Raw genomic sequence first — 25423 nt, 5'->3', positions numbered from 1 at the left:
TGTTAATTAGTGAGGTGAAAGAGACAAATGAAGCTTCCAGATATCTGCCATTCTCAGCGCCTTCACCCCAGCCCATCTCGGGATCATCTGTATTTTCCTCAGAGTTAAAACAGTAAATCTGCGCCTTTAATCCCAACACTCAGGAGGCAGAGATAGGCAGATCTTTGTGAGTTTGAGGCCAGCCTGGTCTACAAGAGCTAGTTCCTGGACAGGCTCGAAAGCTACAGAGAAACCCTGTCTCGAAAAAACAAAACAAACAAAAAAGACATTAAATCTGTGTTTTGAGTGTTGTTTTAAATTTTGTATTTATTGTCACTGGGGAAACTTTTATGCCGCAGCTCATCTGTGGAGGTCAGAGGACAATCTATGGAACTGTGAGTTCTATTATTGTTACTGTTTTGAGATAGTGTCTCATTGTAGCCCCAGTTGGTCTATACTCCCTGCGTAGCCCACCCAGATCTTGAACTCAGGATCCCATTTCTGCTGCCCAAGTTCTGGGCTTACAGGTATGAGCCCCTACACCTGGCCTTTAAATCCGTTTATTTACAAAGTGATATAAATGGCTTCACTATAACATGGAAGATTTGCCGTGAAAAGTAACTAAATGTAAAAAAGTAAAAATAAACACAGTTACCTTAAATCGTCTCACTAAATGTTAGCCTATCTATTGTTGCCTATTAAAGAACTGAAGCCAGGGCCTGTGCATGCCAGGCAGGGCTCTAGCGCTGACCTGCATTCCTAACTTTTAAAAAGGTTAACACTTGGAAAGAAAGTGCTATTCTTCATTGATTTTTTTTTTTCTGTGCCTCTGCCCACTTATGAAATACAGAATCCTCCCCCACCCAACTCATGCTGAAATGAGCACTGGGTCCTCTCCATACTGTAGATAAACCCCGGGAGATTTATCTGGGCCTTGGGCAGTTAGAGGGAACTTAGGCATGTGGACCGGGAGGCTGGTGCCCTCTCTCTGCCCTCCTTTCTGGCTCCCTTTTGTTTCACTGGCGTGTGGAATTTTCCACCAGCTGCTCAGGCTCCAAGCCTTGGAAAGCAACAAATAGAACAAAGCAGTTTATGATCTTTCATTCTCTCTGCCTTTTCTGCGTGGGTGGGGCTGTCTTCCCTTCAGAGGGCCACCCAGGACCCACCTCTGCATTGACAAATCAGACCTTTCGCTGCCTAGATGCCACTGTCGGTGCTGTGTTGCTGAGGCTCCTGGGTAGTCCTGGACTTGGAGAGGTCAGAGCCAGGTCTCCACTTCTTGACCCTGCGGAGGACCTTGCTCCTCCACACGCAGACGCCATCATTGTTAAACAATTGAAGTTGAAACAGAGAACGCAGTTTGCAGACGTGGACCCGTAACCATGGATATGACTGCGTGCTGATGTGTGGTTCCACCCATCGTGGGCGAGAACCAGCCTCAATGTCTCCCGACATCCAAGTTCCCTGGACTCTCAAAGAGCGCGTTTTCAGAACTGGTATCAGAGCCGTTTTAATTTTTTTGTTGGTTTTTCAAAGAGGAGAAAGACCTTCTTAGCCAATGTTTTACTGTTTTTACCAAGTTCTAGTTGACGTTCATTATATGAAAGCGTACGGTTGGGTGTTTTTATTGTATTTATTGTACAGTCACAACCACTCCGTCGTCCTAGATCTTTTCCACCTCCCCAAAGTTCACACTATGTAAATTTGTGATCCTCCTGCCTTAGCCTCCCCAGTGCTGGGATTACAGGTTTATCCCGCCAAGGCCCCGATGTTGATCCCATGTTCCTCGTGCACTGGCCTGGGTCTGTACCTCCCAAACCCCTGTTGAGGGTCCGTCCCTAGTGGAGCCGTGTGAACGGATCTGTGAGAAGGCAAGGTTAATGCAGTTCTGCTGAAACTGACTCATTACTACATGGAGTTTGTCACTGTAAATCAAGGCAGTACCTTGTACTTTATGATTTTGGTACATGGCCACTTGCCGTTTGGCTTTCTGCCTTGACTTGAAGCAGCAGAAAACCTTGACCAAAAGCCAAGCGGAAGTCGCACCATGGTCTTGGACTTCCCAGCCTCTGGAGCAGTGTTTCTCAACCTTCCTGATGCGGTGACCCTTTAATACAGTTCCTCATGTTGTGATGACCGCCAACCATGAAACTATTTTCACTGTTACTTCATCACTGTAATTTTACTACTGTTGTGAATCGAAAAGTAAATATCTGAATCTATAGATAATTGGAATGAATAGGTGGATTTGGGGTCTGGGTAGGGAGATGGTCCAGTTGGTTCAGTTCTTGCTACACAAGAATAAACACCTGAGTATGGCTCTCTAGCATCCACAGAAACAAAAACAAACAAAAACTGGGTGAAGCATCAGACATCTGTAATCCCGGGTCTGGGAAGCAGAGATGGGAGGATCCCTTGGGGCTTGTTGGCCATTATTATAGTGACATCAGTGAGCATCATATTTAATGAGAGGCCCTGTCTTTGGAAAAATAAGGAAGAAAAACAATAGAGGAAGACACCTGGTCCATTTGTACACGCACCCACTTACATGTGCATGTACACACACACACACACACACACCAGAAGTGAATTTGGCTAAGTTGCTGAATACAAGATCAATAGCGGGTGCTAGAGAGATGACTCAGTGGTTAAGAGTACTCATTGCTCTTGCAAAAAGAACCTGGGTTCAACTCCCAGCACCCACATGATGGCTCACAACTACCCCAGTTCCAGGGGATGCAACAGGAACTCGCATGGTATACATATATACACGTGAGCAAACTCTTCATACACACAAAGTAAATAAATAAATCATTTTAAAAAATCAATAACCAAAAATTAGGGGCATTCCCATATAACAGAAACAAATAAATGAAAATGAAAAAAAAAGGGTAAATGTTACTACTTACTCTAGTGCCAACAGCTCTCAAATACCTAACAATAAATCTAAAGAACAGCGTGGACGCTATGGCGATGGTGAAATGGGTAAAGGTGCTTGCCACACCAGCCTGATGAACTGCGTCGGTTCCCTGGAAACAAGGGTGGAAGGAGAGAATTGACTCCAAGAAGTTGTCCTCTAACCTCCACAGATATGTCTGCACACACACAAGCATCACAACACACCTACCCACAGGGTGGAGGGAGAGAACTGACTCCCAAATGTCCTCTGACCCCCATATTCTCATTGCAGCACATACACATACACAAACCACAACAATAATATATTTCAATTTTTAAATAATAAAGGTAATAGTCTCTTCAATCCCTTTTTTAAAAAAACATGGAAGGTCTCTACATAAAAACTAAAAAATGTCCATCTGAGACAGTTGATAATACCTAAATTCATGGAAGGATAGACTTTATTTGTGGGCCAAAAGATTTTCTTCTTGTAGAGATGTCACATTTTCGTACGATGGCCCCTAAATTAAGTGACTAGCCGTCTTAAATGCCAGTAGGTTTTTCTGGTGGCCTTTGATAAGCAGTGTGCTGGTTAGTTCTTGGTCAGCTGGACACAAGTTAGGATCACATGGGAAGAGGGAACCTCAATTGAGACAAGGTTGACGTGCTCTTGATTAATGACTGATGTGGGCAGGCCCGGCCTACTGTGGGCGGTGCCACCCCTGTGCAGGTGGTCCTGGGTTGTATATAGGAAAGCAGGCTGAACAAGCCAGTAAGCAGTGTTCCCTCCATGGCTGCTGCTTCGTTTCCTGTGTCCAGATTCCTGCCTTGAGTTTCTGCCTTGGCATCCCTTGATGGATTGTGGCCCAGGTCATGTAAGCCAGATAAACCCTTTCCTCCCACAGTTCCTGTTGGCTATGGATCTCTATCCCAGTGATAGAAAGCAAAGTAGATCAATTAGATTTTTTTTTACTAGTTTCAGAATGTTTAATTTTTATATGATCCTTCAAGTTGGCAGGAAATAGTATTAGCCTTATTTTACAGATAAGACAAATGTTTAGATGAGATTGGAACTGACCTCGTTTCCATGAGATCAGAGTGAGCTAAAATTAATGTAGTAGTTTGTCTAGAGTTTTAATTTCTCTTTTAAAAGTTTCGATTAGCATGTACCAGCTATAAGCATTGGGGTGAGTGTCATTCTGACATTTCCATACATATCTATAATGGACATATCTGTAATGATTGTGTTCACCCCTTGCCACCCTCTCTTGTGTCTCCTCTCTGCTGCTGTCCCTCCACTGTGTGTGTCTGAGTATTTATCTGCATGTGTGTATATTAAATTGTGTCTGCCTGGTGCCCTTCTGAATCAGATGCCCTGGAGCTAGAATTATAGATGGTTATGATCTGCCATGTGGGTGCTGGAAGCAGAACCTATGTCCTTCACAAGAGCAGCCTATGCTCTTCTTAAGGAAAAGCACAGGGCCAACTAATCAGGGCAATCTTGAAGAATGAAATGAGATGATTATATTACCAGCTATCAGGAATAATTATGACGTTGCGAAAGTCAAGTCGGTGTGAAACTGGCACAGAGGACAGACAGAACAATGGACCGGAGGTGTCCGGAAATAGATGACAGAGATACGGAAAATGCACTGTCTTAGCAAGAAATCCAGCTGGGGGAAATGTAAGTGTGACTCTTGGTAGGCAGAATTATTAAATTCTGCTCCTTGAAGATGCCTGCCCCCTTCTCAGAGACTGGTGACTATGGCAGTGTCGTGGTCCTGCTAAATTACAGTGATGGTATATGTTGTATGCAGCTTACTTTAGGACACCATTCACAGGGGTCTAATCTAATCACCTCAGCCCCTAAAAGCAGAAAGACGCACATCTCCATCACGACTCAGTGCTGTTGTTCATTTGAGTCAGAGGGGGCCATCCAGGAAGGAACACGGTTGGGTTGGAGGAGGCAGAGAGTTCTCAACTTCCAGCCAGCAAGGACCCAAGGACTTCGGTCCTGTACCCACAGAGAACTGAGTTTTGCTAACAAGCTGAATGGGCTTAGAGCTGAATGAAAGGCAGGCTGGCTGAGGCCTTTATGTCAACACTGTGAAACCCTGAGCAAGGTGCCTGGCTAAGTTCAATTCTCACCTGCACAGGTGATCTAATGAAGAGGGGTTTAAACTCCTCCAAGTTTTGTTTGTTTTATTTATTTATTTATTATTTTCCTCAGCTTATCTGCAAATTCATAGCCTGCACGGGTGATCTAATGAAGAGGGGTTTAAACTCCTCCAAGTATCTATCTATCTATCTATCTATCTATCTATCTATCTATCTTTTTCCTCAGCCCTTCTGCAAATTCATAGCCTAAGAATCAAAGCCTGGTACATTGTAGGTCTTTGTAAATGTTCAACAAATCTTAAGAAAACATAGCTTTAAAAAGAAAACATAGGTTTGTTGATTCCCCATGGGAAGCCTTACCCTCTCTGAGGAATGAATGGGACGTGGGAGTGGAGAGGGGGAGGAGAGGAGGGAAGGGGAACTGTGGTTGGTATGTAAAATGAATAAAAAAAATTTAAAAAGTAACTTGGTTATTTCTAATAAAAAAGCAAAAAAAAAGAATACATAGACAGGTATTTTTCTTGACATTTGAGGTAGGCAGAAGTTTTTATAAAACTTCTAGCCATAAAGATTGTTCAGTTTAGGCTGGGTGGATGTGGTGCACACTTTTAATCCCAGCACTTGGGAGGCAGAGGCAGGTGGAGCTCTGTGAGTTTCAGGCCAGCCTGCTCTATAGATCTAGTTCCAGAACAGCCAGGACTACACAGAAAAACCCTGTCTCAAAACAAAACAAAACAAATCGTTCAGTTTTATTGTATCATCTTAAATGAAGAAATAGTGTTAACCAAAAAGACCAAGCTGGTGTATAGCTCATTTTGCTCATTTTGTGTGCCCACCATGTACCGGACACTGTGTTTAATCCTTAGCACAGTTTCTCCCCAAAGGAAGACTATTTGGGAAGTAAAAATGCATACCAAGGTTGGCATTATGTATTTGCAGTAAGTCTGTTCATAAAGAACTTGCACCCAGCATATATTAAGAATTCCAGGGCCTGGAGAGATGGCTCGGCAGTTAAGAGCACTGGCTGCTCTTCCTGAGGTCCTGAGTTTCAATTCCCAGCAACCATGTGGTGGCTCACAACCATCTGTAAGGTGATCTGGTGTCCTCTTCTGGCCTGCAGGGATACATGCAGACAGAACACTTATTTATAAATAAATAAAAAGTTAATAAAAAAAAGAATTCCTCCTGTAGCTCTAAAAAAAAGAGCATATAACTCAGAGACAGAAAACTCAGATACTTTGCAGAGATGTATCTGCTAGACCATTAGCATAAAGGACACTCAAACCACAATAATTCTAAATACTTGCTTAGTGTTCAGATCTGAACTGAAAACAAAATACAATGAGATAATATTTATTACCTTTCTATTAGAAAAGCTAAAGTTACAAACAGAAACAAGGGACTGGAGAGATGGCACAGCAGTTAAGAGTATTGGCTGCTCATCCAGAGGATTCAGGTTCCGTTTCCAGCATCCGCATGGTGGCTCACACCATCTGGAACTCCAGTTCCGGAGGATCTTACTCTTTTCTGGCCTCTGGGAGCACCAGGCATGCATGTGGTGCACAGACATAGATACAGACAGAATATCCATGATCCATATCCATACACATAAAAATAAATATACTTCAAAGACAAAACCAATTGGGCTGCTTCAATGTCTAAAACAACGGAACTGTACTTAAACTGTCTCGTGGTTCTGGAGGCCAGGAACATGGAATTGGAGCTAGTTCTCTTTGACGGTTGAGGGAGACTCATTCCTTGCCTCTTCTGAGTTTCTGCTGAATGCTGTGTTCCTTGAAGTATGACTGCATTGTGCTGGTTCAGCCTGTTCCCACACATCCTTCCTGATGTGTTTTCTAGTGTTGGGGAAGGAACCTAGGTTCCCACTGGTATCTCACCACTGTGTCATGTGCCCAGCTCTTCTGCTTGTGTTTTTGTGACCTAATTTTTTTTCTTAAGTTTTCTTTTTCATTAAGGTTTCTTCTTATCTTTCTGGTACAAATTAATCTTTGAATTGAAATAGGCCAGTTTAAAAAATTCCTGGTGACTAATGCCAGATTGCTTCCTAGAAAGGTAGGGCATTAGAACTGGTCTAAAAGAAAAAAGGAAAAATCCTATTTTTCTAATTTGAAAGTCTACATACACAGAGACTATAAAGGAACCAGAGTTTCATGGCTGGAACAGTAGCTCAGTGGATAAGAGCAACTGGCTGCTCTTCCAAAGGACCCACGTTTGATTCCCAGCACCTCAATGAATGCTTGCAACCAAATGTAACTCCAGTTCCTAGGAGATTCAATGCCCTCTGCTGGCCTCAGTGGGTACCAGCCATGCATGTGGTACACACACACACACACACACACACACACACACACACACACGCAGGCAAAACACCCATATACATAAATTTTTTTTTAAGAAATTAGATTTTTTTTCTGATGTGCTGATATACGCCTTTAATTCCAGCACTTGGGAGGCAGAGGCAGAAAGATCTCTGTGAGTTCAAGGCCAGCCTGGTCTACATAGTAAGTTCTGAGACAGCCAGGATTACATAGAGAGACTCTGTCTTAAATAAATAAATATAAAATTAAAAAAATTAGAATTTCATCAGGAAATACCATTTTGCCAGTTAGGGTAGATCACAGCCTGGTACCAAAGGAGGAACTGACTAGAAAAGCTCGTAGTTTGGATATCTTTAACTCATAGCTAAATCTGTGTGTTATTCCTGGCTTTTGTTCCATCATTCCTATAGGGGCAGGTAGAGAGAAGGTGGAAGTTTTTCTCTCCCCAGTTCTGGCCCAAACTAAATAAATCAATTTTCTTTTACCAGTTCCTGCTTCCTGAATTTTTTAGAATGGCTAGCAAGGGACATAAGAATTCAGTGATGTAAAAGGATTATTTTATTGCATGTTTGTATTTTTTTAGTGAACTTGAGCATGTTTCCTATGTTTGTTCAACATTAATATCTCTTCTGCTCTAAGTTATCCTTTCATTTATTTTACCCAATGTCGAATTAAGTTTTTGGCATGGTCCATATCAGTTTGTACATATTAAGGATATCAGTCCTGAGCAGAGGGTGTAGCTCAGTGGTAGAATGCTTATTTAGCAGGTGTTAGGCCCCAGGTTTGTCCCAAGAGAGGTGGGGATGAGAACAATCTGCGGTTATCCTATTTGTTTCAAATATTACCTCTAGTTTTTCCCTTGAATTTTAGCAAATGACATACTTGGAAAGAGATCATTTTTTAAATATAATGCTAACCGCTGTTTGTCGAGTATTATCATGTGCTGTGTCTTGAATAAACGTTTTTTGTGTGGCTTGGGGCTGGAGAGATTGCTCAGCAGTTAAGTCTGCTGCCCGTTCTTCCAGAAGGCTGGAGCTCACTTCCAGCACCTGCCTTGGGTGGCCCACAATGGCCTGTCATTGCAGCTTCAGGGGACACAAGGGGACACAGTGCCCTCTTCTGACTTTTGAAAGCATTATACTCACATGCATACACACACATGTATATATACACACATGTGAACACATGGACACACAAATAAAAACAATCCAAAAAACTTTACATGTGGATTATTACATTTAATATTGGCCATAGCCTTGGTGGAATGCAATGTTTCCCCCTTGTTGTCAATGAAGAATTATACATTTTAGGTCATTTAGCCAATAGCTGGGCTATGAATGAGCAAACAAACTCATGTTATAGAACCATTATTTAGAGTACTAAAATAGGCCTGCTTTCTTCCTATAAAGAGCCTTAGGCAAGCCAATTTTATTACCACTTTAATGTTTTGAGTAGGCAATGCAGTCATTGCAAAACGATCAGAAGGAATAGTCCTAGCTCTCCCTGACCCCTCTCTTCCCCTTCCTACTCTTTACCCCATTCTCTGCTTCTGCTCCGATCCTTGATGGTGCCTTGTGATACACCCACACTTTTTGTTTGTAGATCCAAGTAAACATGATTATGATAGCTGACTTTTCTTCCCGCTTAGGTCATACAAAACGTTAACATTGTTTCCGTTCACTTACTTTTGCAAGACTTGACTGCTGCTTTGGTATAAAGTCTGTTAGAGGGAAGATACCTGGATAATTTAACTTGCTTTTATCTTTGAAGAGATTTTTTTTTCATGCTGAGTGTTCAGTTTGTTTCAGTAGAAATTTTGTATTGAAATGGACTAGAGGCCAAACCACAGCTTTGCCAAGGCTTATATAACTAACAGCAGCTGAGCCTTCAGCCATCACCGTGTGCTGTGAGGAACGAAACCAGAGAGCAGGCAGTGCAGAGAGGTCTTGAGCAGTAGTTAGTTCTGGAGTCTTGGGAGCGCTCTAACAAAAGGTGTGTGTAGTGTCCCGTTTGTTTTTCATTGAGCTTTGAGAGCTGCAACAGAAGGGGTTGTGTGTAGTGTCCTGTTTGTTTTGTTTTTCATTCAGGTGCTAGTTCTTTATGACTTTTCGTTTTCCCATTTCTGTATTACCATATATTAACTGCACAGCGTAACGAGTTTTATGATGATATTTCCATGCATGTATGTAATGCATACTGATCCTATTATTCTCCCATGTTCATCCATCATCACCCCCCCCACACACACACACACAAACACATACACACCCTGCTACCCTTCTGCTTTCCAAACACATGTGACATACTTCTCCTCTTAGTGCTCCTTGAGGGAGAAGTAAAGGACAAGAGCTGGGAGAAGCATCTGCGTCGCCACCAAGTAGACTCTCTAGAGAGGACCTGTACCCCTCCTGAAGTCACTCCCTGAACACTCTTGTGTCTTGCCTTTCTTCACCGTAGGTACTGGCGGAGGACACTGGGTATGCAAGTCCGCTATGTGCACCATGAGGACTATCAGTTCTGTTACTCCTTCCGGGGCAGGCCAGGACACAAACCGTCCATCCTCATGCTGCATGGTTTCTCTGCACACAAGGATATGTGGCTCAGCGTGGTCAAGGTACACTCCCAGACTCTTCTGTCTTAAAAGGAAAGGGGTGGGAGCACAGTTCAAATTCATCTTAAAATTAACAAAGTACTGTGTTACAGAATTAACTGAGTAGTATTTTTTGTTTTGTTTTTTTCGAGACAGGGTTTCTCTGTAGCTCTGGTGCCTGTCCTGGAACTAGCTCTTGTAGACCAGGCTGGCCTCGAACTCACAGAGATCTGCCTGCCTCTGCCTCCCGAGTGCTGGGATTAAAGGTGTGAGCCACCACCGCCCGGCCTGATTGAATAGTATTTTAAAAACTGTCTTTGGAATCTTCTCACCATGGAGATATTTTTAGGCAGGGGGAGGGGTGGCGGTGTTAGAACGCTCCATCTCAGGACTGCCGTGACATGATGCTCAAGCCTGAGCCTTTCCCAAGTGTTTGTTCTTACGCATTCCTTTCCTTTCCCTGCCTGCCCCCAAACTCCTCATCCTTCTGCTATTTGTTCTTTTTTCTTTCCTTAATCATTTAGAGAGATGGTCTTGATCTGGCAGCTTTTCAGAATCCTTTTCCAAGTCATTTTTGTGCTGTTGACTTGCGTTGCCTCTCACTGTATTTTGGGAGAGTGACTAGCTAGCTGGTGGAGGGTGGGACTGAGGCTGGCATTTGTCTCGAGAAAGCAGCATCCTACTTCAAATAGGACAACTTCCAAGAGATCATAAGTGTCACTAGAAGGGAAAGCGCATGTGCCATTGGGTTACTTGTGCTCTTTCCAGATGCCACCATGAGGACAGCCATCTTCAAGCCTTTAATTCTTTTTGTCCCTCCTTCATTAAACATCCTTGGTATGTTTTCAGACTCATGGCTAAAAGTCAGTGCATCTTTTAAACAGAGGAAAGGTGATTTGGGAGAATAATCATCTCAAGAATTAGGTCTTGATGAAGAAATAAAAGAAAGTTGAAACCAGCCTTATGGCTTTGGGGAAAAGCATTGCTCCTTTGACTCTGGTCTCTGGGAACTGCTCAAGGCTCTGGGAACCATCTCTCCTGGTTCCAAGACAAATAGCCACGTGGCTGGAGGAAGTATGGCATGGGAAGGAAAAGAAGTAGCACTGAGCAAACAGTATTAAGAAGTTTTAAGATGTTGGCTCAGAGGGAAAAGCACTTGCCATGCAAGCCTGGTAAACTGAGTTTGATCTCTGGAACCCACATAAAGGTGGAAGGAGAGAATTGATACTTAAAACATAATGGCAGATATTTAAAAAAATTAAGTGCAAGATGTAAGCCTGCTAGCCTGAGTTTTGCATCCTGTCTCCAGTCACCCACTGAGCCTCTCTTCATCTGTGTGCCATTCCTGAGTTCCTCTCCTCCATATGAGGCTCTGTTGATACTTATTCACATATTTCACGGAAGACATGTGGAGGATCAGAAACATAGTTTCAGTGACTCTCTGGGTCACTGGGTAGAGGGCAGCTGCTACCTCACCAGAGAAATGGGCAGATGTGTTTTTCTAGATCACATACTGACTGTCTGGGTCTTCAGTTCCTTCCGAAGAACCTGCACTTGGTCTGCGTGGACATGCCTGGCCATGAAGGTACCACCCGCTCCTCCCTGGATGACCTGTCCATAGATGGGCAAGTTAAGAGGGTACACCAGGTAAGCCAGAGGCTTTACTTGAACTGCCTAGATTGTATCTTCTCACATATGGAAAGCAGGCAAGAGTTGCACACTGGCTCATAGCCACACTGTGGCACATTCTGTCTCCAAGCATTGCAAACAAATTGGTAGCCTAGGGATATCTTTGATCCGTTCAGGAGAGCCTGAACTCGTTACAGATCTATTTCCTTTAAGCCTATTGTACTTTTTTGTTTTATTTTTTGAAATAGGGTGTCATGTAGTGGAAGGTTGCCTTGAACTTCTGATTTTCCTGCCTCCACCTCCCAAGAGCAATGATTACAGCAATGTGCTACCAGGAGTGTTATCTGTGGTGCTGAGAATCAAGTACAAATCAAGGAGTTCGTGCATGCTAACCAAGCACTCTACCCACGGGGTTACATCCCTTGCGATTCGTACATGAAGAAATGTAATCTGGGCAGTTTCTCAGCCCTCTGAAAAGGCATTTAGAGTTCCCCTGTGGAGGTCTATTTTTCCGCTTGTTTGTTAGGGGTAGAATCTTTGCATTTTGCTGTATTTTAGTATCTATCTCTGGCTCTCTCTTAAGGTTATGATTACCCATGAGCCCTTTCTTAACAGAATAGTTTGTTTCAGGTTCACATTGATTTTTTTTTTCAAAATAAGGATATTTAGTTGATAATTTCTGCCTCCACTATTAAACTATATATTTTAACTAGGGCTTATTGTCTGGCTCTTTGCTGTATCCTCAGCAGCTAACCATAGTTCCTTGTAAATAACAAATACCCAGTAATATTTTTCCAGTGAGGGACAAGTGTATAGATTGTTGATTGGACAGATGTCTAGTCAGAGAGGGCTTCAAATGAAGCAGGAGCCATCAAACTATGGCTCCAGAGCTGCCACCTACTTTTGCTTACTTAGGTATGTATTGTCTCTGGCAGCCTTTGTGACCCAGCAGCTGAGCTGAGTAGGAACAACAGAGACCAGATGAACCATAGGAAAAAAGCACTGCTGCCTTGACCTTTTACAGAACAGTTTATGACTTAATAAGGGGACCCTTGTTGTTTGATTTTATATTTATAAATGACCCTACAGCCATGTGCGCCCTGTAAAGCAAACTATAAATCCGTTACAGTACTAGATACTGGGTGTGATCATGTCGGCGCCGGCGGAGTGTTCAGTTTTACTGAGGGGAGGCGTCTCTGCTCTGCAGTCGTCACTGACGTCTCAGCCGTAACCATGCTTCCTTTTCATTTCTCCTCCTAGTTTGTAGAGTGCCTTAAGCTGAACAAAAAGCCCTTTCACCTGATAGGCACCTCCATGGGTGGCCACGTGGCTGGAGTATACGCTGCTCAGTACCCATCTGATGTCTGCAGCCTGTGTCTTGTGTGCCCTGCTGGTGAGTGACGTGACCAGAGCAACCTCACCGGTGACTTGAACTTAAAGAATCATCCACACAGCTTCTGCTGTGGCTCCTTTAAAAATTTATCCTTCTGATATAGACCCCAGAAATAGGCATTGCTTGTGTAATGAGAACCATAGCCAGGCTGAATTAACTGGAGCCAGCCCTGCTCCACAGAGAAGGGGGGAGGGAGTGGAAATTTAAGATTGATTGTTTACATGTGAAAAGGTGGAAACAAGCCCGGTGGTGGCGCACACCTTTAATCTCAGCGCTCTGGAGGCAGAGGCAGGTGGATCTCTGTGAGTTTGAGGCCAGCCTGGTCTACAAGAGCTAGTTCCAGGACAGGGACCAAAGCTACAGAGAAATCCTTTCTTGAAAAAAAAAAGAAAAGAAGAAGAAGAAGAAGAAGAAGAAGAAGAAGAAGAGAGGAAGGAAGGAAGGAAGGAAGGAAGGAAGGAAGGAAAAGGGAAATAAGTTAGGATCACATCCTACCTACATTTTTCTTTATATGATTTTAATTTTTTTAAAACTTTTATATTTTATAAAAAAGTTATTATTTATATTATTTTTTTAAAGATTTATTTATTTATACAGTATCCTGCCTGTAGGCCAGACGAGAGCACCATATCTCATTATAGGTGGTTGTGAGCCACCATGTGGTTGCTGGGAATTGAACTCAAGACCTCTGGAAGAGCAGTCAGTTCTCTTAACCGCTGAGCCATCTCTCTAGCCCTATATTATTTTTTTAAACAATCTTTTCTCATTTTACACACCAATCTTAGTTCCCACTCCCTCTTTTCCTCCCACTCTCCTCACTTTCCCCCACCCCACCCACCTCAGAGAGGGTAAGGCTTCCTATGGGGAGTCACCAAAGTCTAGCCCATCACTTTGAGGCAGGACCAAGGCCCTTTTCCCCATATCTAGGCTGAGCGAGGCATCCCTTCAAAGAGAATGGACTTCAAAAAGCCAGTTCAAGCACTAGGGATAAATCCTGGCCCCACTGCCAGTGGCCCCACTGGAATTCTTTTAAATTTACGGAATGTTGACAAGGTACTGCAGAATCCCATAGCCCTTTACCCAGTTCTGTCTGTTGTGAACAGTCCACATCAATCACACAGTGACTGTGTCACAACCAGGGAGTCAAGCTTGGTGCCCGACAATTAACTGAATCCCAAGCTTTATTTGAATTCGATTTCATTTTTCCAACCATGTTGTTTTTGTGTATCAGAGTCCAGTATAGGATACCACAAGATATTAAACCTAAGAATAATTAAAAAATATATATATATATACACACATATATATATATATATATATATACGACTTTGGGGGGCAGTGACAATATAAATTAAAAGAGAAAAGATGTAAAGGCTAACGGAAAAAAAGGAATGTCATTATTTGATCATCTGACAGGATCTGACTTTTTTATGATGCTGAATGTCAAATCCAGGGTTAGTCCTACAGGCTAAGCAAGTACTCTGCTACTGAGCTCCGTACCCACATCTTAAGTTAGTTTGTTTCTAATAGAGATGTCATCTTAGAACAACTTCTAAAGGATATTACAGGAAGTTATGAGGCCATCTTTGAAAGCTTTTAAGACCACCTGATGAAATTGCCTGTGCTCTCAAAGGACATATTCCATGATTAAAATGAAAGAGGAGTCTCTGTGAAACAGGATTGGATCTGAACAATTCTGGGCAGGTTGTGTGAATCCTCGCCCATCCCCCAAGTTAGGCTCTTGCTACGCTGGCTTTAATTCGCTGTGTATGTAGCTTAGGCTGGCTTCAAACTTGCATTCCTCTTGTCTCAGACTCCTGTGTGGCGAAGATTACAGGAGCACACCATCTCAGCAGGCTTTTCTGGACATAGATTTATAATGTGTGGTTTTCTTTGGGGGTAGGAGAAAAAAATGATGCTTAGTGTCTTCTTTGGTCCACTTTGTTGATGTGGGATCTCTTTCTGAACCTGGAACTTGCCAGTTATGGCTAGTCTTGCTAGCAAGCTGGCTACAGGCTCCCCTGTTTTTATCTCCGAGGGTTGAGATTGCAGGTGGCTATACAGCTTCTACAGGGGGTTCTAAATGCCCATCCTCATATTTACGCAACAAGAGCTTCTTATCCACTGAGCCATTTCCCTGACCGTAATATGTTGGTTTCTATAGGATGGCTGGTATTAAAGATGCAACTGCCTGTCTGTTTTTAACATAAGGTCTCATGTAGTCAAGGCTGGTCTTAAACTCCCAATCTTTCCACGCCTACCTCCCAAATTCTGAGTTTCTAGGCCATGCCTAGCTTTTCCCCTGAAATCTAGTTCTTCATCTATGTTAAACCAAGAAATGGCTCTGTGTTGGTAGAAACAGCTCTTTCCCTGCTACATGATGCTTAGCTATCAGAGTCTCCTGTGTCACGTGACAGCGAGCAGTCTCAAAAGGAGTCTCCCCTCTGCTGATGTTCTCTGGAGGAAAAGAGCCTATGCGCTGCACTTACATTCCCTCGTGTCTTATGCATTGGCCACAAAGGGGAGGGCATCCAGGTCAGGGGAGGGAGCTACCGGTCATGGCAGCCCTGTGCTTTCTTTCCATCATACGGGTCCTTCAAGCTCCTTAAAGTAATTAATGCAGGCTGAAAGCAGTGCAAGTGAGACACCATCTAGTCTTCCCACACTCCATCCCTGGACAGTTCGATGAAATGCAGATTCTGATGCGAGAGGCTTGGGGACAGCCTGAGTTTCTGCATGCCATGGTGTGTGCAATCAGTCCTAAAACATAACGGTGTTGCTTTAATCTGTGCTAGCTTAGAATTTATCATGTAGCTACATATGCTGGCCCTGAACTTGTGATTCTCCTGTTTCCTCCTCTTGAGGCATGCTTAACTCCCACCCTAAAATATCTAGGATGATGCATTTTTTCCAGTGTTTCTTGGAATATGATTTTTACTTTGAGCAAGGGTGCTAGTATCAATTAAAAATGATCTTCTAACCAGGTAGTGATGGTGCACATCTTTAAACCCAGCACTCAGGAGGCAGAGGCAGGCGGATCTTTGAGTTCGAGGCCAGCCTGGTCTACAAAGTAAGTTCCAAAGATGGCCAGAACAACACAGAGAAACCTGTCTCAAAAGAAGAAGAAGAAGAAGAAGAAGAAGAAGAAGAAGAAGAAGAAGAAGAAGAAATAAAGAAGAAGAAATAAAGAAAGAAAGAAAAACAGAAGGATCTCCTAGAGAAAGAAACTTGACATGTTAACCTGAGTTTGCCACTGAACATGTCCTGCACACAGGCACATAATACATCTGAGAGGTGTGTCATCTGGCTCTTTTGTTTTGCATCCCAGGCTTGCAGTACTCAACTGACAATCAGTTTGTACAACGGCTCAAAGAGCTGCAGGACTCAGCTGCCATTCACAAAATTCCTTTGATCCCGTCTACCCCAGAAGAGATGAGTGAGATGCTCCAGCTCTGCTCCTATGTCCGGTTCAAGGTGCCCCAGCAGGTATGTGTGTCACAGCCACACCCTTGTCCTCCACGCGGCCTCCCCAGCGTGTCCTCTGGCATCTACTGACTCCATTCTGTCTGCTCCAATTGTTCAGCATGTAGCTCACCAGATGCCTGTGATATGTCAGACACCACGCTGAACACTATGGTAAATGTGTACACAGGGAATTTTCCTGGGCAGATGTAGTCCAGTGTGGGAAGCAGACAACTAATAGACAAAAATTTACAAATTGAAACCAATTTTAGAGGTGAAGTGAAGGTGGTGTAAGTATTTAAAATGGGGAGATAGGGATAGCTTGATAAAGTAATTTGAGGGGCCATGTGAGGAGTGGAAAAAACATACACAGATTCATGGCCATGGAAGAAAGCAAGTGGCTGAAGCCTAGAGAGTGAAGGAGAAAGGAGCTGGAAAGAGAGTCAGGGGCTAAATCACATTCTCCATTTTAAAAAATTAGAAGACTCTTAGACTTGTACATTTAAAAAGAATATTTTGAATGAATCCAAAGGGCTTTTTATCTATGAGGGTCATATTTGTTGGTGCTGAAACTCAAAAAATTTTAAAACACAAAGATAGACATTTGCCATAAGAGATGATAGCTTGTTACATAGGCACCAAATAATAGTGTGCTTTTAAGAGAATGTGGGTGAAAGGCAATGACGTTGAGTGACATTGAGTATGAGCACAGTGTGACCTCGTGGTCTCCTAAGAGCTGCTCTGAAAAAATCTTGTAGTTTGTGGGAATGAGTCTCTTTTTTCTAAGCGTAGTAGGAGAGCCACTGAAGGACTGTAGGGGACACAAATAAGAACAGAGGCTACTTAGAGTATGCTGTGGCTTAGAGATGATTGTATGGACTGGGTTGCAGCACTGGCTGAGATGGATTGTGAGAAAAAATGGACAGGACTTAGGGTGGGTCGGAAGTGGTGGTGAGAAAGAATGGACTGGACTTAGGGTGGGTCGGAAGTGGTGGTGAGAAAGAATGGACTGGACTTAGGGTGGGTCGGAAGTGGTGGTGAGAAAGAATGGACTGGACTTAGGGTGGGTTGGAAGTGGTGGTGAGAAAGAATGGACAGGACTTAGGGCGGGTCGGAAGTGGTGGTGAGAAAGAATGGACAGGACTTAGGGTGGGTTGGAAGTGGTGGTGAGAAAGAATGGACTGGACTTAGGGTGGGTCGGAAGTGGTGGTGAGAAAGAATGGACTGGACTTAGGGTGGGTTGGAAGTGGTGGTGAGAAAGAATGGACTGGACTTAGGGTGGGTTGGAAGTGGTGGTGAGAAAGAATGGACTGGACTTAGGGCTGGTTGGAAGTGGTGGTGAGAAAGAATGGACTGGACTTAGGGTGGGTTGGAAGTGGTGGTGAGAAAGAATGGACTGGACTTAGGGTGGGTCGGAAGTGGTGGTGAGAAAGAATGGACTGGACTTAGGGTGGGTCGGAAGTGGTGGTGAGAAAGAATGGACTGGACTTAGGGCGGGTTGGAAGTGGTGGTGAGAAAGAATGGACTGGACTTAGGGTGGGTTGGAAGTGGTGGTGAGAAAGAATGGACTGGACTTAGGGTGGGTTGGAAGTGGTGGTGAGAAAGAATGGACTGGACTTAGGGTGGGTTGGAAGTGGTGGTGAGAAAGAATGGACTGGACTTAGGGCTGGTTGGAAGTGGTGGTGAGAAAGAATGGACTGGACTTAGGGTGGGTTGGAAGTGGTGGTGAGAAAGAAAAGTGAGCAGTGACTTCCAGTTTTACCCAGGCTGAATGGTAAAGTAGCATTTTCTGAGCAAGGAAAGGAGAAGAGGAAGTTCAGGTTTGGGACATATGCTGAGTTCCATTTTGGATATATCAAGCTCAGATTGCTTTTGAGGCCTCCAAGGGATGTGTCAGACAGGCAGTTGGATATTTAAGTGGTGCCAAGGGAAGTCCAGGCTAAATGTAAAGCTGGAGGCAGAGGAAGATATTGAGGGCCGTGTGTCTGAACAAGGTCATTTGAGGAAAAGGAACAGAGAGGAAAATCCACAGCTGAGACCTTATAAACCCAGATTATCTCCGGTGTCTTAAACAATGAACCCTGCCTCAGGGTGAGGTGAGGTCCTCCTAGGCTGTGAGAATGGATGCTGTGCAGACTTTGTGACCATGACTTAGTTAATAAGGGCAGCACACTTCTGGGGAAGCATCCCAATTCTGTGTCTGTGGTGTAATCTGTCCTCGATATCTTTTTAGTTCTGAAGTGGCACTATCCTCCTCTAGCTATGATACCTTTAGAATATTGTTTCCATGCTTTCAGCTGTCAGGGATGAGAAAACACTGGGAGAAAATACATGTTGGCTTCAGAAGCCTCTCTTTCCCAGGAGGGTAGAGACATGTGCCAGTGAGTCCACTAGGCCATCTTCAGGTTGTGTTTGTTCACAGGAGCTCTGTCCTGTATAAGACCAGGCCTATCTATCTCTATCCTTTAGCAGCGTACTCCCATGAAGAAGGTCCCACTTATATAGATTGCATAGGTGGTGGATATAGTATAGGATGCCTTAGTATCAGAGAAAGTCAGTGGATATGTAGGTACTGGATAGAGAGATGTATGAGTTAATGCATTTGTTTGCTTATATGTCTTAAGGCTGCAGGATAAAACGGTGAGTGGATGGTTGTTGATTGGTTGGTTGTTTGGTTGAATGGGATGATGGATGGATAATGTATGGGTGGAGAAAGGATGGATAAGCAAATACAGACATGAATACAGGATTCCGGGAAACAAGATGAATGGATGAATTGAACAGTCAATTAAGCCAGTGGTCCTCAACCTATGGGTTGCAACCCATTTGGGGGTTGAACAACCATTTCACAGAGGTCACCTAAGACCATAGGAAATATGAGATATTTACATTACAGTTCATAACAGTAGCAAAATTATGGTTATGAAGTAGCAATGAAAATAATTTTATGGTTGGGGGGTCACTACAATATGAGGAACAGTGTTAAAGGGTCACAGCATTAAGGTTGTGAAGCACTGAATTAAGCAGAGTTGGAGAAGCAAGAAGAAATGTCTGTCATGGAACACAGTGTTATTAAATAACAGTCATTTCCCTCACCTCTGTGCTCCTACACAGAACCTCTGTGATTCTAGCTATGCTTTAGAGAGCTGGTTTAGTCCAAAGCAGCCGTGGTTTAATATATTAGTGAGCTTTCTATCATGGCGGGAAAATACCCGAGAGCATCATGGGTTCAGAGGTCACTTTGGTGAGGCAGGACGTCATGGCAGGAAGCATGCAGTACAGCAGAACCGCTCGTCTCACGGTGGACGGGAAGCAGACAGGGATGGAGCCAGGGTTCCAATACATCATTCAAAAGCATATCACCAATGACCTCTCCAAGTAGGTTTCACCTCCTAAAGCCCACCTCCCAGTGGCACTACAGGCTGAAGACCAAGCATTTTTAGTGTGTGGCCTTTTGAGGAATATAACACTAGTCTTCCCAACTTTGGTCTGCATAAGACTCCTGAGAAGGTGTGGTGAAGGAGTCTGGACCTGTTCCCTCATGGATGAGAGGACTGACAGCTACCTCTGTGAGCCCTCTGCTTTGACTTTGAGTCCTGAGGCAAGGAACTTCTTTACAGATGGCCATGGCCACCTATTTGGGTTAGTAGCCCAAGGCTTGGAGATCTGGCCTGTCTATATTTGCTCGGTGCATGCTAGGCTAGCGCTCTGTCAACTGAGCTATGTATGTCCCCAGCTCCATCATTGTTTATAGGATCATCAGTCCTTATGGTTCAATTTTGTTCTGCATTTGAATAGTATTGCCTAATGATCTGATATTTTGTTTACCCAAATTTTTGTCTTGAATTAAACCAAGAGTTTCTCAAGCTGCCATGCTAGTGTCTTTAACATGGTGTGCAGACCTCTGGCTTTGCAGCATTTCCCAAGTTCCTCCCTAGTTTTTAATTATTACTGTTTTTTAATGTGAAAGGTGTTTTGCCTGTATATTTGCGCACCACATGGATGAAGAGCCTATAGAGGCCGGAAGAGGGCATCAGAGCCCTGGAACTGGAGATACAGATTGTTGTGAGCCGCCTTGTCTGTGCTGAGAATCAAACCAGGTCATCCAGAGCAGCAAGTGTTGTGACTGGGCTGTCTCTCCAGCTCAGTTTGTTTTTTTTTAAAGCCTCCCAATTATATTCTGCGTTCTGAGGGTTCACAAGCCCAGCCCTAGGCAGTGCGGGAAAGTGCTGAGCTTTCTTTCCTGTGCTGCTCCAGAGCCATAAGAGGCTGGAGGAAGTGAGACTTCTCTTGTTTTCTAACTTTTCATTCTTCATCCTCAGATCCTTCAAGGCCTTGTTGATGTTCGCATCCCTCATAACGGCTTCTACCGGAAGTGTAAGTAGCCCTGCTCCAGCTTGCAGCTTAGTGGCTGGCTTCCTTATAATTTGTAAACCTCTGTCCTTAGAGTGGTCTGAACCTGATCAAGCTCTAGCTGTTGTGGTACCTGTGTGACCCTGCATACATTCACTATGTGTTTCTTTCCTTACAAGTGTTTTTGGAAATCGTCAGCGAGAAATCCAGATACTCTCTGCATCAGAACATGGACAAGATCAAGGTCCCAACACAGATCATTTGGGGAAAACAAGACCAGGTATGTCACAGGGCCCTGTGGAAAAAAGCAAGCAGTGATCTGTAAAGTGGGCCTCCCTAGTGGGTTTCTTGTGTCACAGTTCTGTGAGCTGAGAACAATGACATTTGATTTTTATGCTCCACCATACTCTTTTCTGCCTACCCCACTTGAGGGTGCTGGAAACCTCAAGTTGATGAGACTAAAGTTCAGAAACAGCTTGAGCATTTGAGGTCTTTGCTTTTGCCCATAAAGGATAAAGAAAGGGGCCTTGTCTGGGAAGACCTACAGGTGACTTTGATTAGCCCTAGGGGCATGACTGCAAAACTACCTTCAAAGGAGAATATGGAGGGAAAAGTGATCCCACTAGGCATACTAGGGGGATAACTAAAATTAAAATAAAAGTGAATGGGTTGTTCAGTCCTGGGGAAGCTCTGGGGGTCCCTAAAGGTCTTCCATGGAGGTTCTCCCTGTAGCCTTCACCTCTTGTATTTTCTAATGGGGCTTTCCTACCCCTGGGCTTCCTACTCCAGCATCGAGCCAACTACTCAAATCATTCCCCTTAAGTCTCAGGTCTCCCGACTGTCCCAAGGCTGGTGTAGGGCTGGGAATGTGCAGGGGGTGATGCGTTCCACCTCGCATGCACAAGGCCATGGATTCAATCGCCCATGTGGAATAAGCATGGATGTGGTGGAAAGGCCAGAGTGTCAGAGGTAGAACCGGTCCACAGCAACACCATGGGGCATCGACATCTTTGTGTACTCTTTCTTTCCCTCTCTTCCACTGCAGGTGCTCGATGTGTCTGGGGCAGATATATTGGCCAAGTCCATTGCTAACTGCCAGGTAGAGCTTCTGGAAAATTGTGGCCACTCCGTGGTGATGGAGAGACCGAGGAAGACAGCCAAGCTCATTGTCGACTTCTTAGCTTCTGTGCACAGCACAGACAACAACAAGAAGCTGAACTGAGGCCCTTGCCACAGCCTGCATTGTTCACACAGCATCTGCTCCCATCCCCAAAACTTGATACAGTCACCACTCTCAGGGATCCTGCCCCAAATGCCATTGGAGGACCAGTGTCCCTGAGGAAGCCAACCTCCTATCCCAGTATGGTTCCACAGAGCATCAGGGGCCGCAAGGAAATCTCCAAGATCCTTTTTCAAAATAGAAACCTAAATGGAACTAAATTTAAAAAAAAAAAAAACAACAAAAAAAAACCCAGCCATGAAGCCTGCTAGAAGTCGTCAAGTGTATGTCACTGACAAGCCAAGGCAGTGCTAAGCAGCCACCCAGGATGATGACCATTAAGTACATTTTCTTTAAGGCATTCCTCACACATTAAACTTGAGCTATTTTTGTTGCTTCAGATGTATCCCTTGCATGGTCAGTGGCTTCCTGCATAGGAGCTTTAGTCATTTATTGAACCCTTGTTTAGATCTAAGCAAGTTTTGCATAGAGGCCCATGTGTCAATGCAGCCCATTAGCCACAAGACCAGGGAAGAAACAGGAAACTGTGGAAGAGCTTTCTGCCCCTAAGGCCTGATGCACAGACCTGGAATCTCAGCCACTTGGGAGGCTGAGGCAGGAGGATCTAAGTTCAAGGCTTGCCTGAGGTACAGAGTGAGTTCAAGGCCAGCCTGAGCTACTGACTGAGACAATTAAAAAAAAGAAAGAAAGACACGAAAAGAAAATGTTTCTACGTTTTTTTTTTTTTTTTACATGTAGAAACATACATGGAGGGGCATTTTTTGGCTTCAGCCAGCCCTCAGAACTGCCGAAGCAGCACAACACAGACTTATGGGTCTGGGTACCTACAAATCAGATATGAGTGACCAGAATGAAGACCATCTGACAGGGTGGGTTTCCTAGGAATAATTTATAATTTTTAAAAATAGGACTAATAAAGCAATAATGTTCTAGACCTCTATCTAATCAGACTGGAGCTCATGGGCATCTTTTCTATTCTGCTCTTCTACTGATAACCCTCTGATGTAAAATACTAGTTTGTTAATGAATTCTGTGAATTCTGTGAACAATAATGTGATTGAAAAAAGTAAGTCCAAACAGCTGTAAAAAGTGACCACAATGATGTAAAATAAATTGAATAAGTCTAGGCTGGCAACACGCACGTGCTTTCCATTTCTGAGCTCCTAATGGGATGCAATATTAATAGATTTTCTGTTCACTTAAAAATGTGTTTATTTGTGGGGTCATGTGAAGAGGCCAGAGGTTGACGGTTGATGGCAGGTATCTTCCTCAGTTAGTCCCCACCTCATTTTTAAGACAGGATCTCTCAGTGAGTCTGAAGCTAGCAAAGCCCCAGGCATCTTTCTCTCATTACCCGTCCAGCACTGGAATTGCAGGCACATGAGGCTGTGTCCCGTTTCTTATATGGGTGCAGGAAATCCGAACTTGGATTCTCAGACTTGCATGGTAATAACCCCTTACCAACTGAGCCATATCTCTGGACCCTAAAAAGATGTTTCTGTTATTTTATATTTACTGTGACTATGTGAATGTGTCTGTGTCTGTGTGGGCGTAAATGAAAGCAAGCGCAGGTGCTTGTGGAGGCCGGCAGCTGCTTGTGGAGACCGGCAGCTGCAAGCCCCTTGGAGCTGCAATTTCAGGATATGTGCTTTGCCTGTCATGGGTACTGGGATTCAAACCTGGGTCCTCTGCAAGAATAGTGTGTGCTGGTAACTGCTGAGCCATTACTCCATCATCCTGTGTGTTTTTTAAAGTAAGTGAAGTCATCTCTCAGAAGAAGAAGTCATCAATTTGTTCCCTTTTTCCTTTCCTTTTTGTTTTGTTTTTCTGGTTTTTGTTTGTTTGTTTTTTAACACAAGGTTTCTCTGTGTAACAAACAGTTCTGGCTGTCCTGGAACTCCCTTTGTAGACCAGGTTGGCTTCTATGAGTTCGAGGCCAGCCTGGTCTATAAAGCTAGTTCCAGGACAACCAGGGCTACACAGAGAAACCCTGTCTTGAAAAATCAAAAACAAAAGAAAAGGAAAAGAAAGACTGAAAATCAATAAATTAAGCTTCCACCTCCAGAAACTTGGAAAAAAAAAAACAACAGTAAATCAGCCAGTGGACCAAGGGGAGTAATGCAATTGAAAATAAAAGTCAACAGAATCTATTCTGTTTCTCAGAGAAAGTAGATAGTTGATGATTTTTCTTATTCCCATGAGTTCTGAGCTTCCTGTGAGGAGGGTGTCTCTGCACCTGGGTGATGAGAGATGGTTTCCCATGAATCTCTAGAGAGACTCTGGATCTGAGGGTCAGTTTCAGAACAGTAGCCTCTGGACACAGGAGTTCTTACTGGTGAGGATTGGAAGCTGGGTCTGTAAGCTATGTGTTCTGGTGTATACTCAGAATCCTACAACTTGGAGAGAGGTGGCAGGAAGATCGTGAGGCCACAGTAAGAGCGTCTCAAAGCACAGTGTCACCGGGGGAGGCATCTGCATTGTCATTCGGGCAGGGTGTGTGCAGTCCACCTCAGCATGGAAGAACAGGAGGCAGGTTCTGCAGTAGAACACGGCCCCCACTTCCTCCACTGTCAACAGAAAACCTTGAGAGAAGTCATGGACCAAGAATAAGAGAGTTTTTGATAAACACATCAAGTAGGTTTTCTGATGGCCCAGCCATGCTGGGAAGTCCCTTGTACCCTGTATCTTGCTCCAATAATTTTAAGAAGCCTGCTAATCACTGCCAGAGCTAGCTGCCTCCACACCAGATCCTGCTGGGCTCTGTGCCTTTGCCAAACCTTGGAAAGAAGAAAGGAATCATTCATCACGGCCCTTCCTGAAAGGCTGCCAGAAACTGCTGGACTAAAATGGAAAGCCCCAATAAACTCATTCCCTCTGCTCAGAGTTGGGACCATCAGAGTTGTAGCAGATTGCGCTTCCTGGACAACTACTGGAGACACCGAGGGACAGTGATCAGAATGCTTTGCCATCAGTCTGGGCTTCTCCGGGATTGGGGTGGCAGCAGGAATGACATTGGTACCAGGTGACACATGCCAGGTCAGTGGTGCTGCCTGTTCAAATCTGTGTCTTCCACTTGAGCTCCTGTGAGGTCCCTGTATCCCAGGGAGTCATACCTGCTGCTCTGCCCAGAAGACACTGCTGGGTGGGTGGGGGGAGAGTGTTGGAATACCTGCCTGGTGGGGCTGTAGGACTAAGGCCACTGTGTTTATCCAATCCCTTTTTTTTATCTCTTCTTTCTCCCAGTATGACCCATGTGCAGGAACAGGCAGTTACCTCCCAGCTCCGGTGTCACCCCAAAGTCACAGACTAGACTTCCTGGTCAGCCATCAGGGAGTTCAAAAGTAGAAGGCATTTTTTTTAAGATTTATTTATTTATTATGTATAAGTGTTTTGCTTGAATGTGTCCCTGCAGGCCAGAAGAA

At 44.0% G+C, this 25423-nt stretch overlaps 1 protein-coding gene across 3 annotated transcripts in view; it reads left to right on the top strand.

Annotated features, from left to right (window-relative positions):
- Window positions 1–23127, top strand: part of Abhd6 (abhydrolase domain containing 6, acylglycerol lipase) — a 46579-nt gene extending 23452 nt beyond the window's left edge. For all 3 annotated transcript variants that reach the window (XM_041663000.1, XM_041663001.1, XM_041663002.1), the window contains exons 3-9: window positions 9792–9948; window positions 11458–11571; window positions 12814–12946; window positions 16275–16432; window positions 20731–20785; window positions 20941–21041; window positions 21807–23127. In XM_041663000.1, the coding sequence (XP_041518934.1) occupies window positions 9792–9948; window positions 11458–11571; window positions 12814–12946; window positions 16275–16432; window positions 20731–20785; window positions 20941–21041; window positions 21807–21983 (895 nt within the window). In that variant the 3' untranslated portion in view covers window positions 21984–23127. The remainder of the gene's footprint in view (window positions 1–9791; window positions 9949–11457; window positions 11572–12813; window positions 12947–16274; window positions 16433–20730; window positions 20786–20940; window positions 21042–21806) is intronic.
- Window positions 23128–25423: the final 2296 nt, after the last annotated feature.

This window comes from Microtus oregoni, unplaced genomic scaffold (genome assembly GCF_018167655.1).
Source record: "Microtus oregoni isolate MIOR12 unplaced genomic scaffold, Mior012 000013F_ref0000133, whole genome shotgun sequence".
Lineage (NCBI taxonomy): Eukaryota > Metazoa > Chordata > Mammalia > Rodentia > Cricetidae > Microtus > Microtus oregoni.
This window is presented reverse-complemented; position numbering and strand designations above follow the sequence as displayed.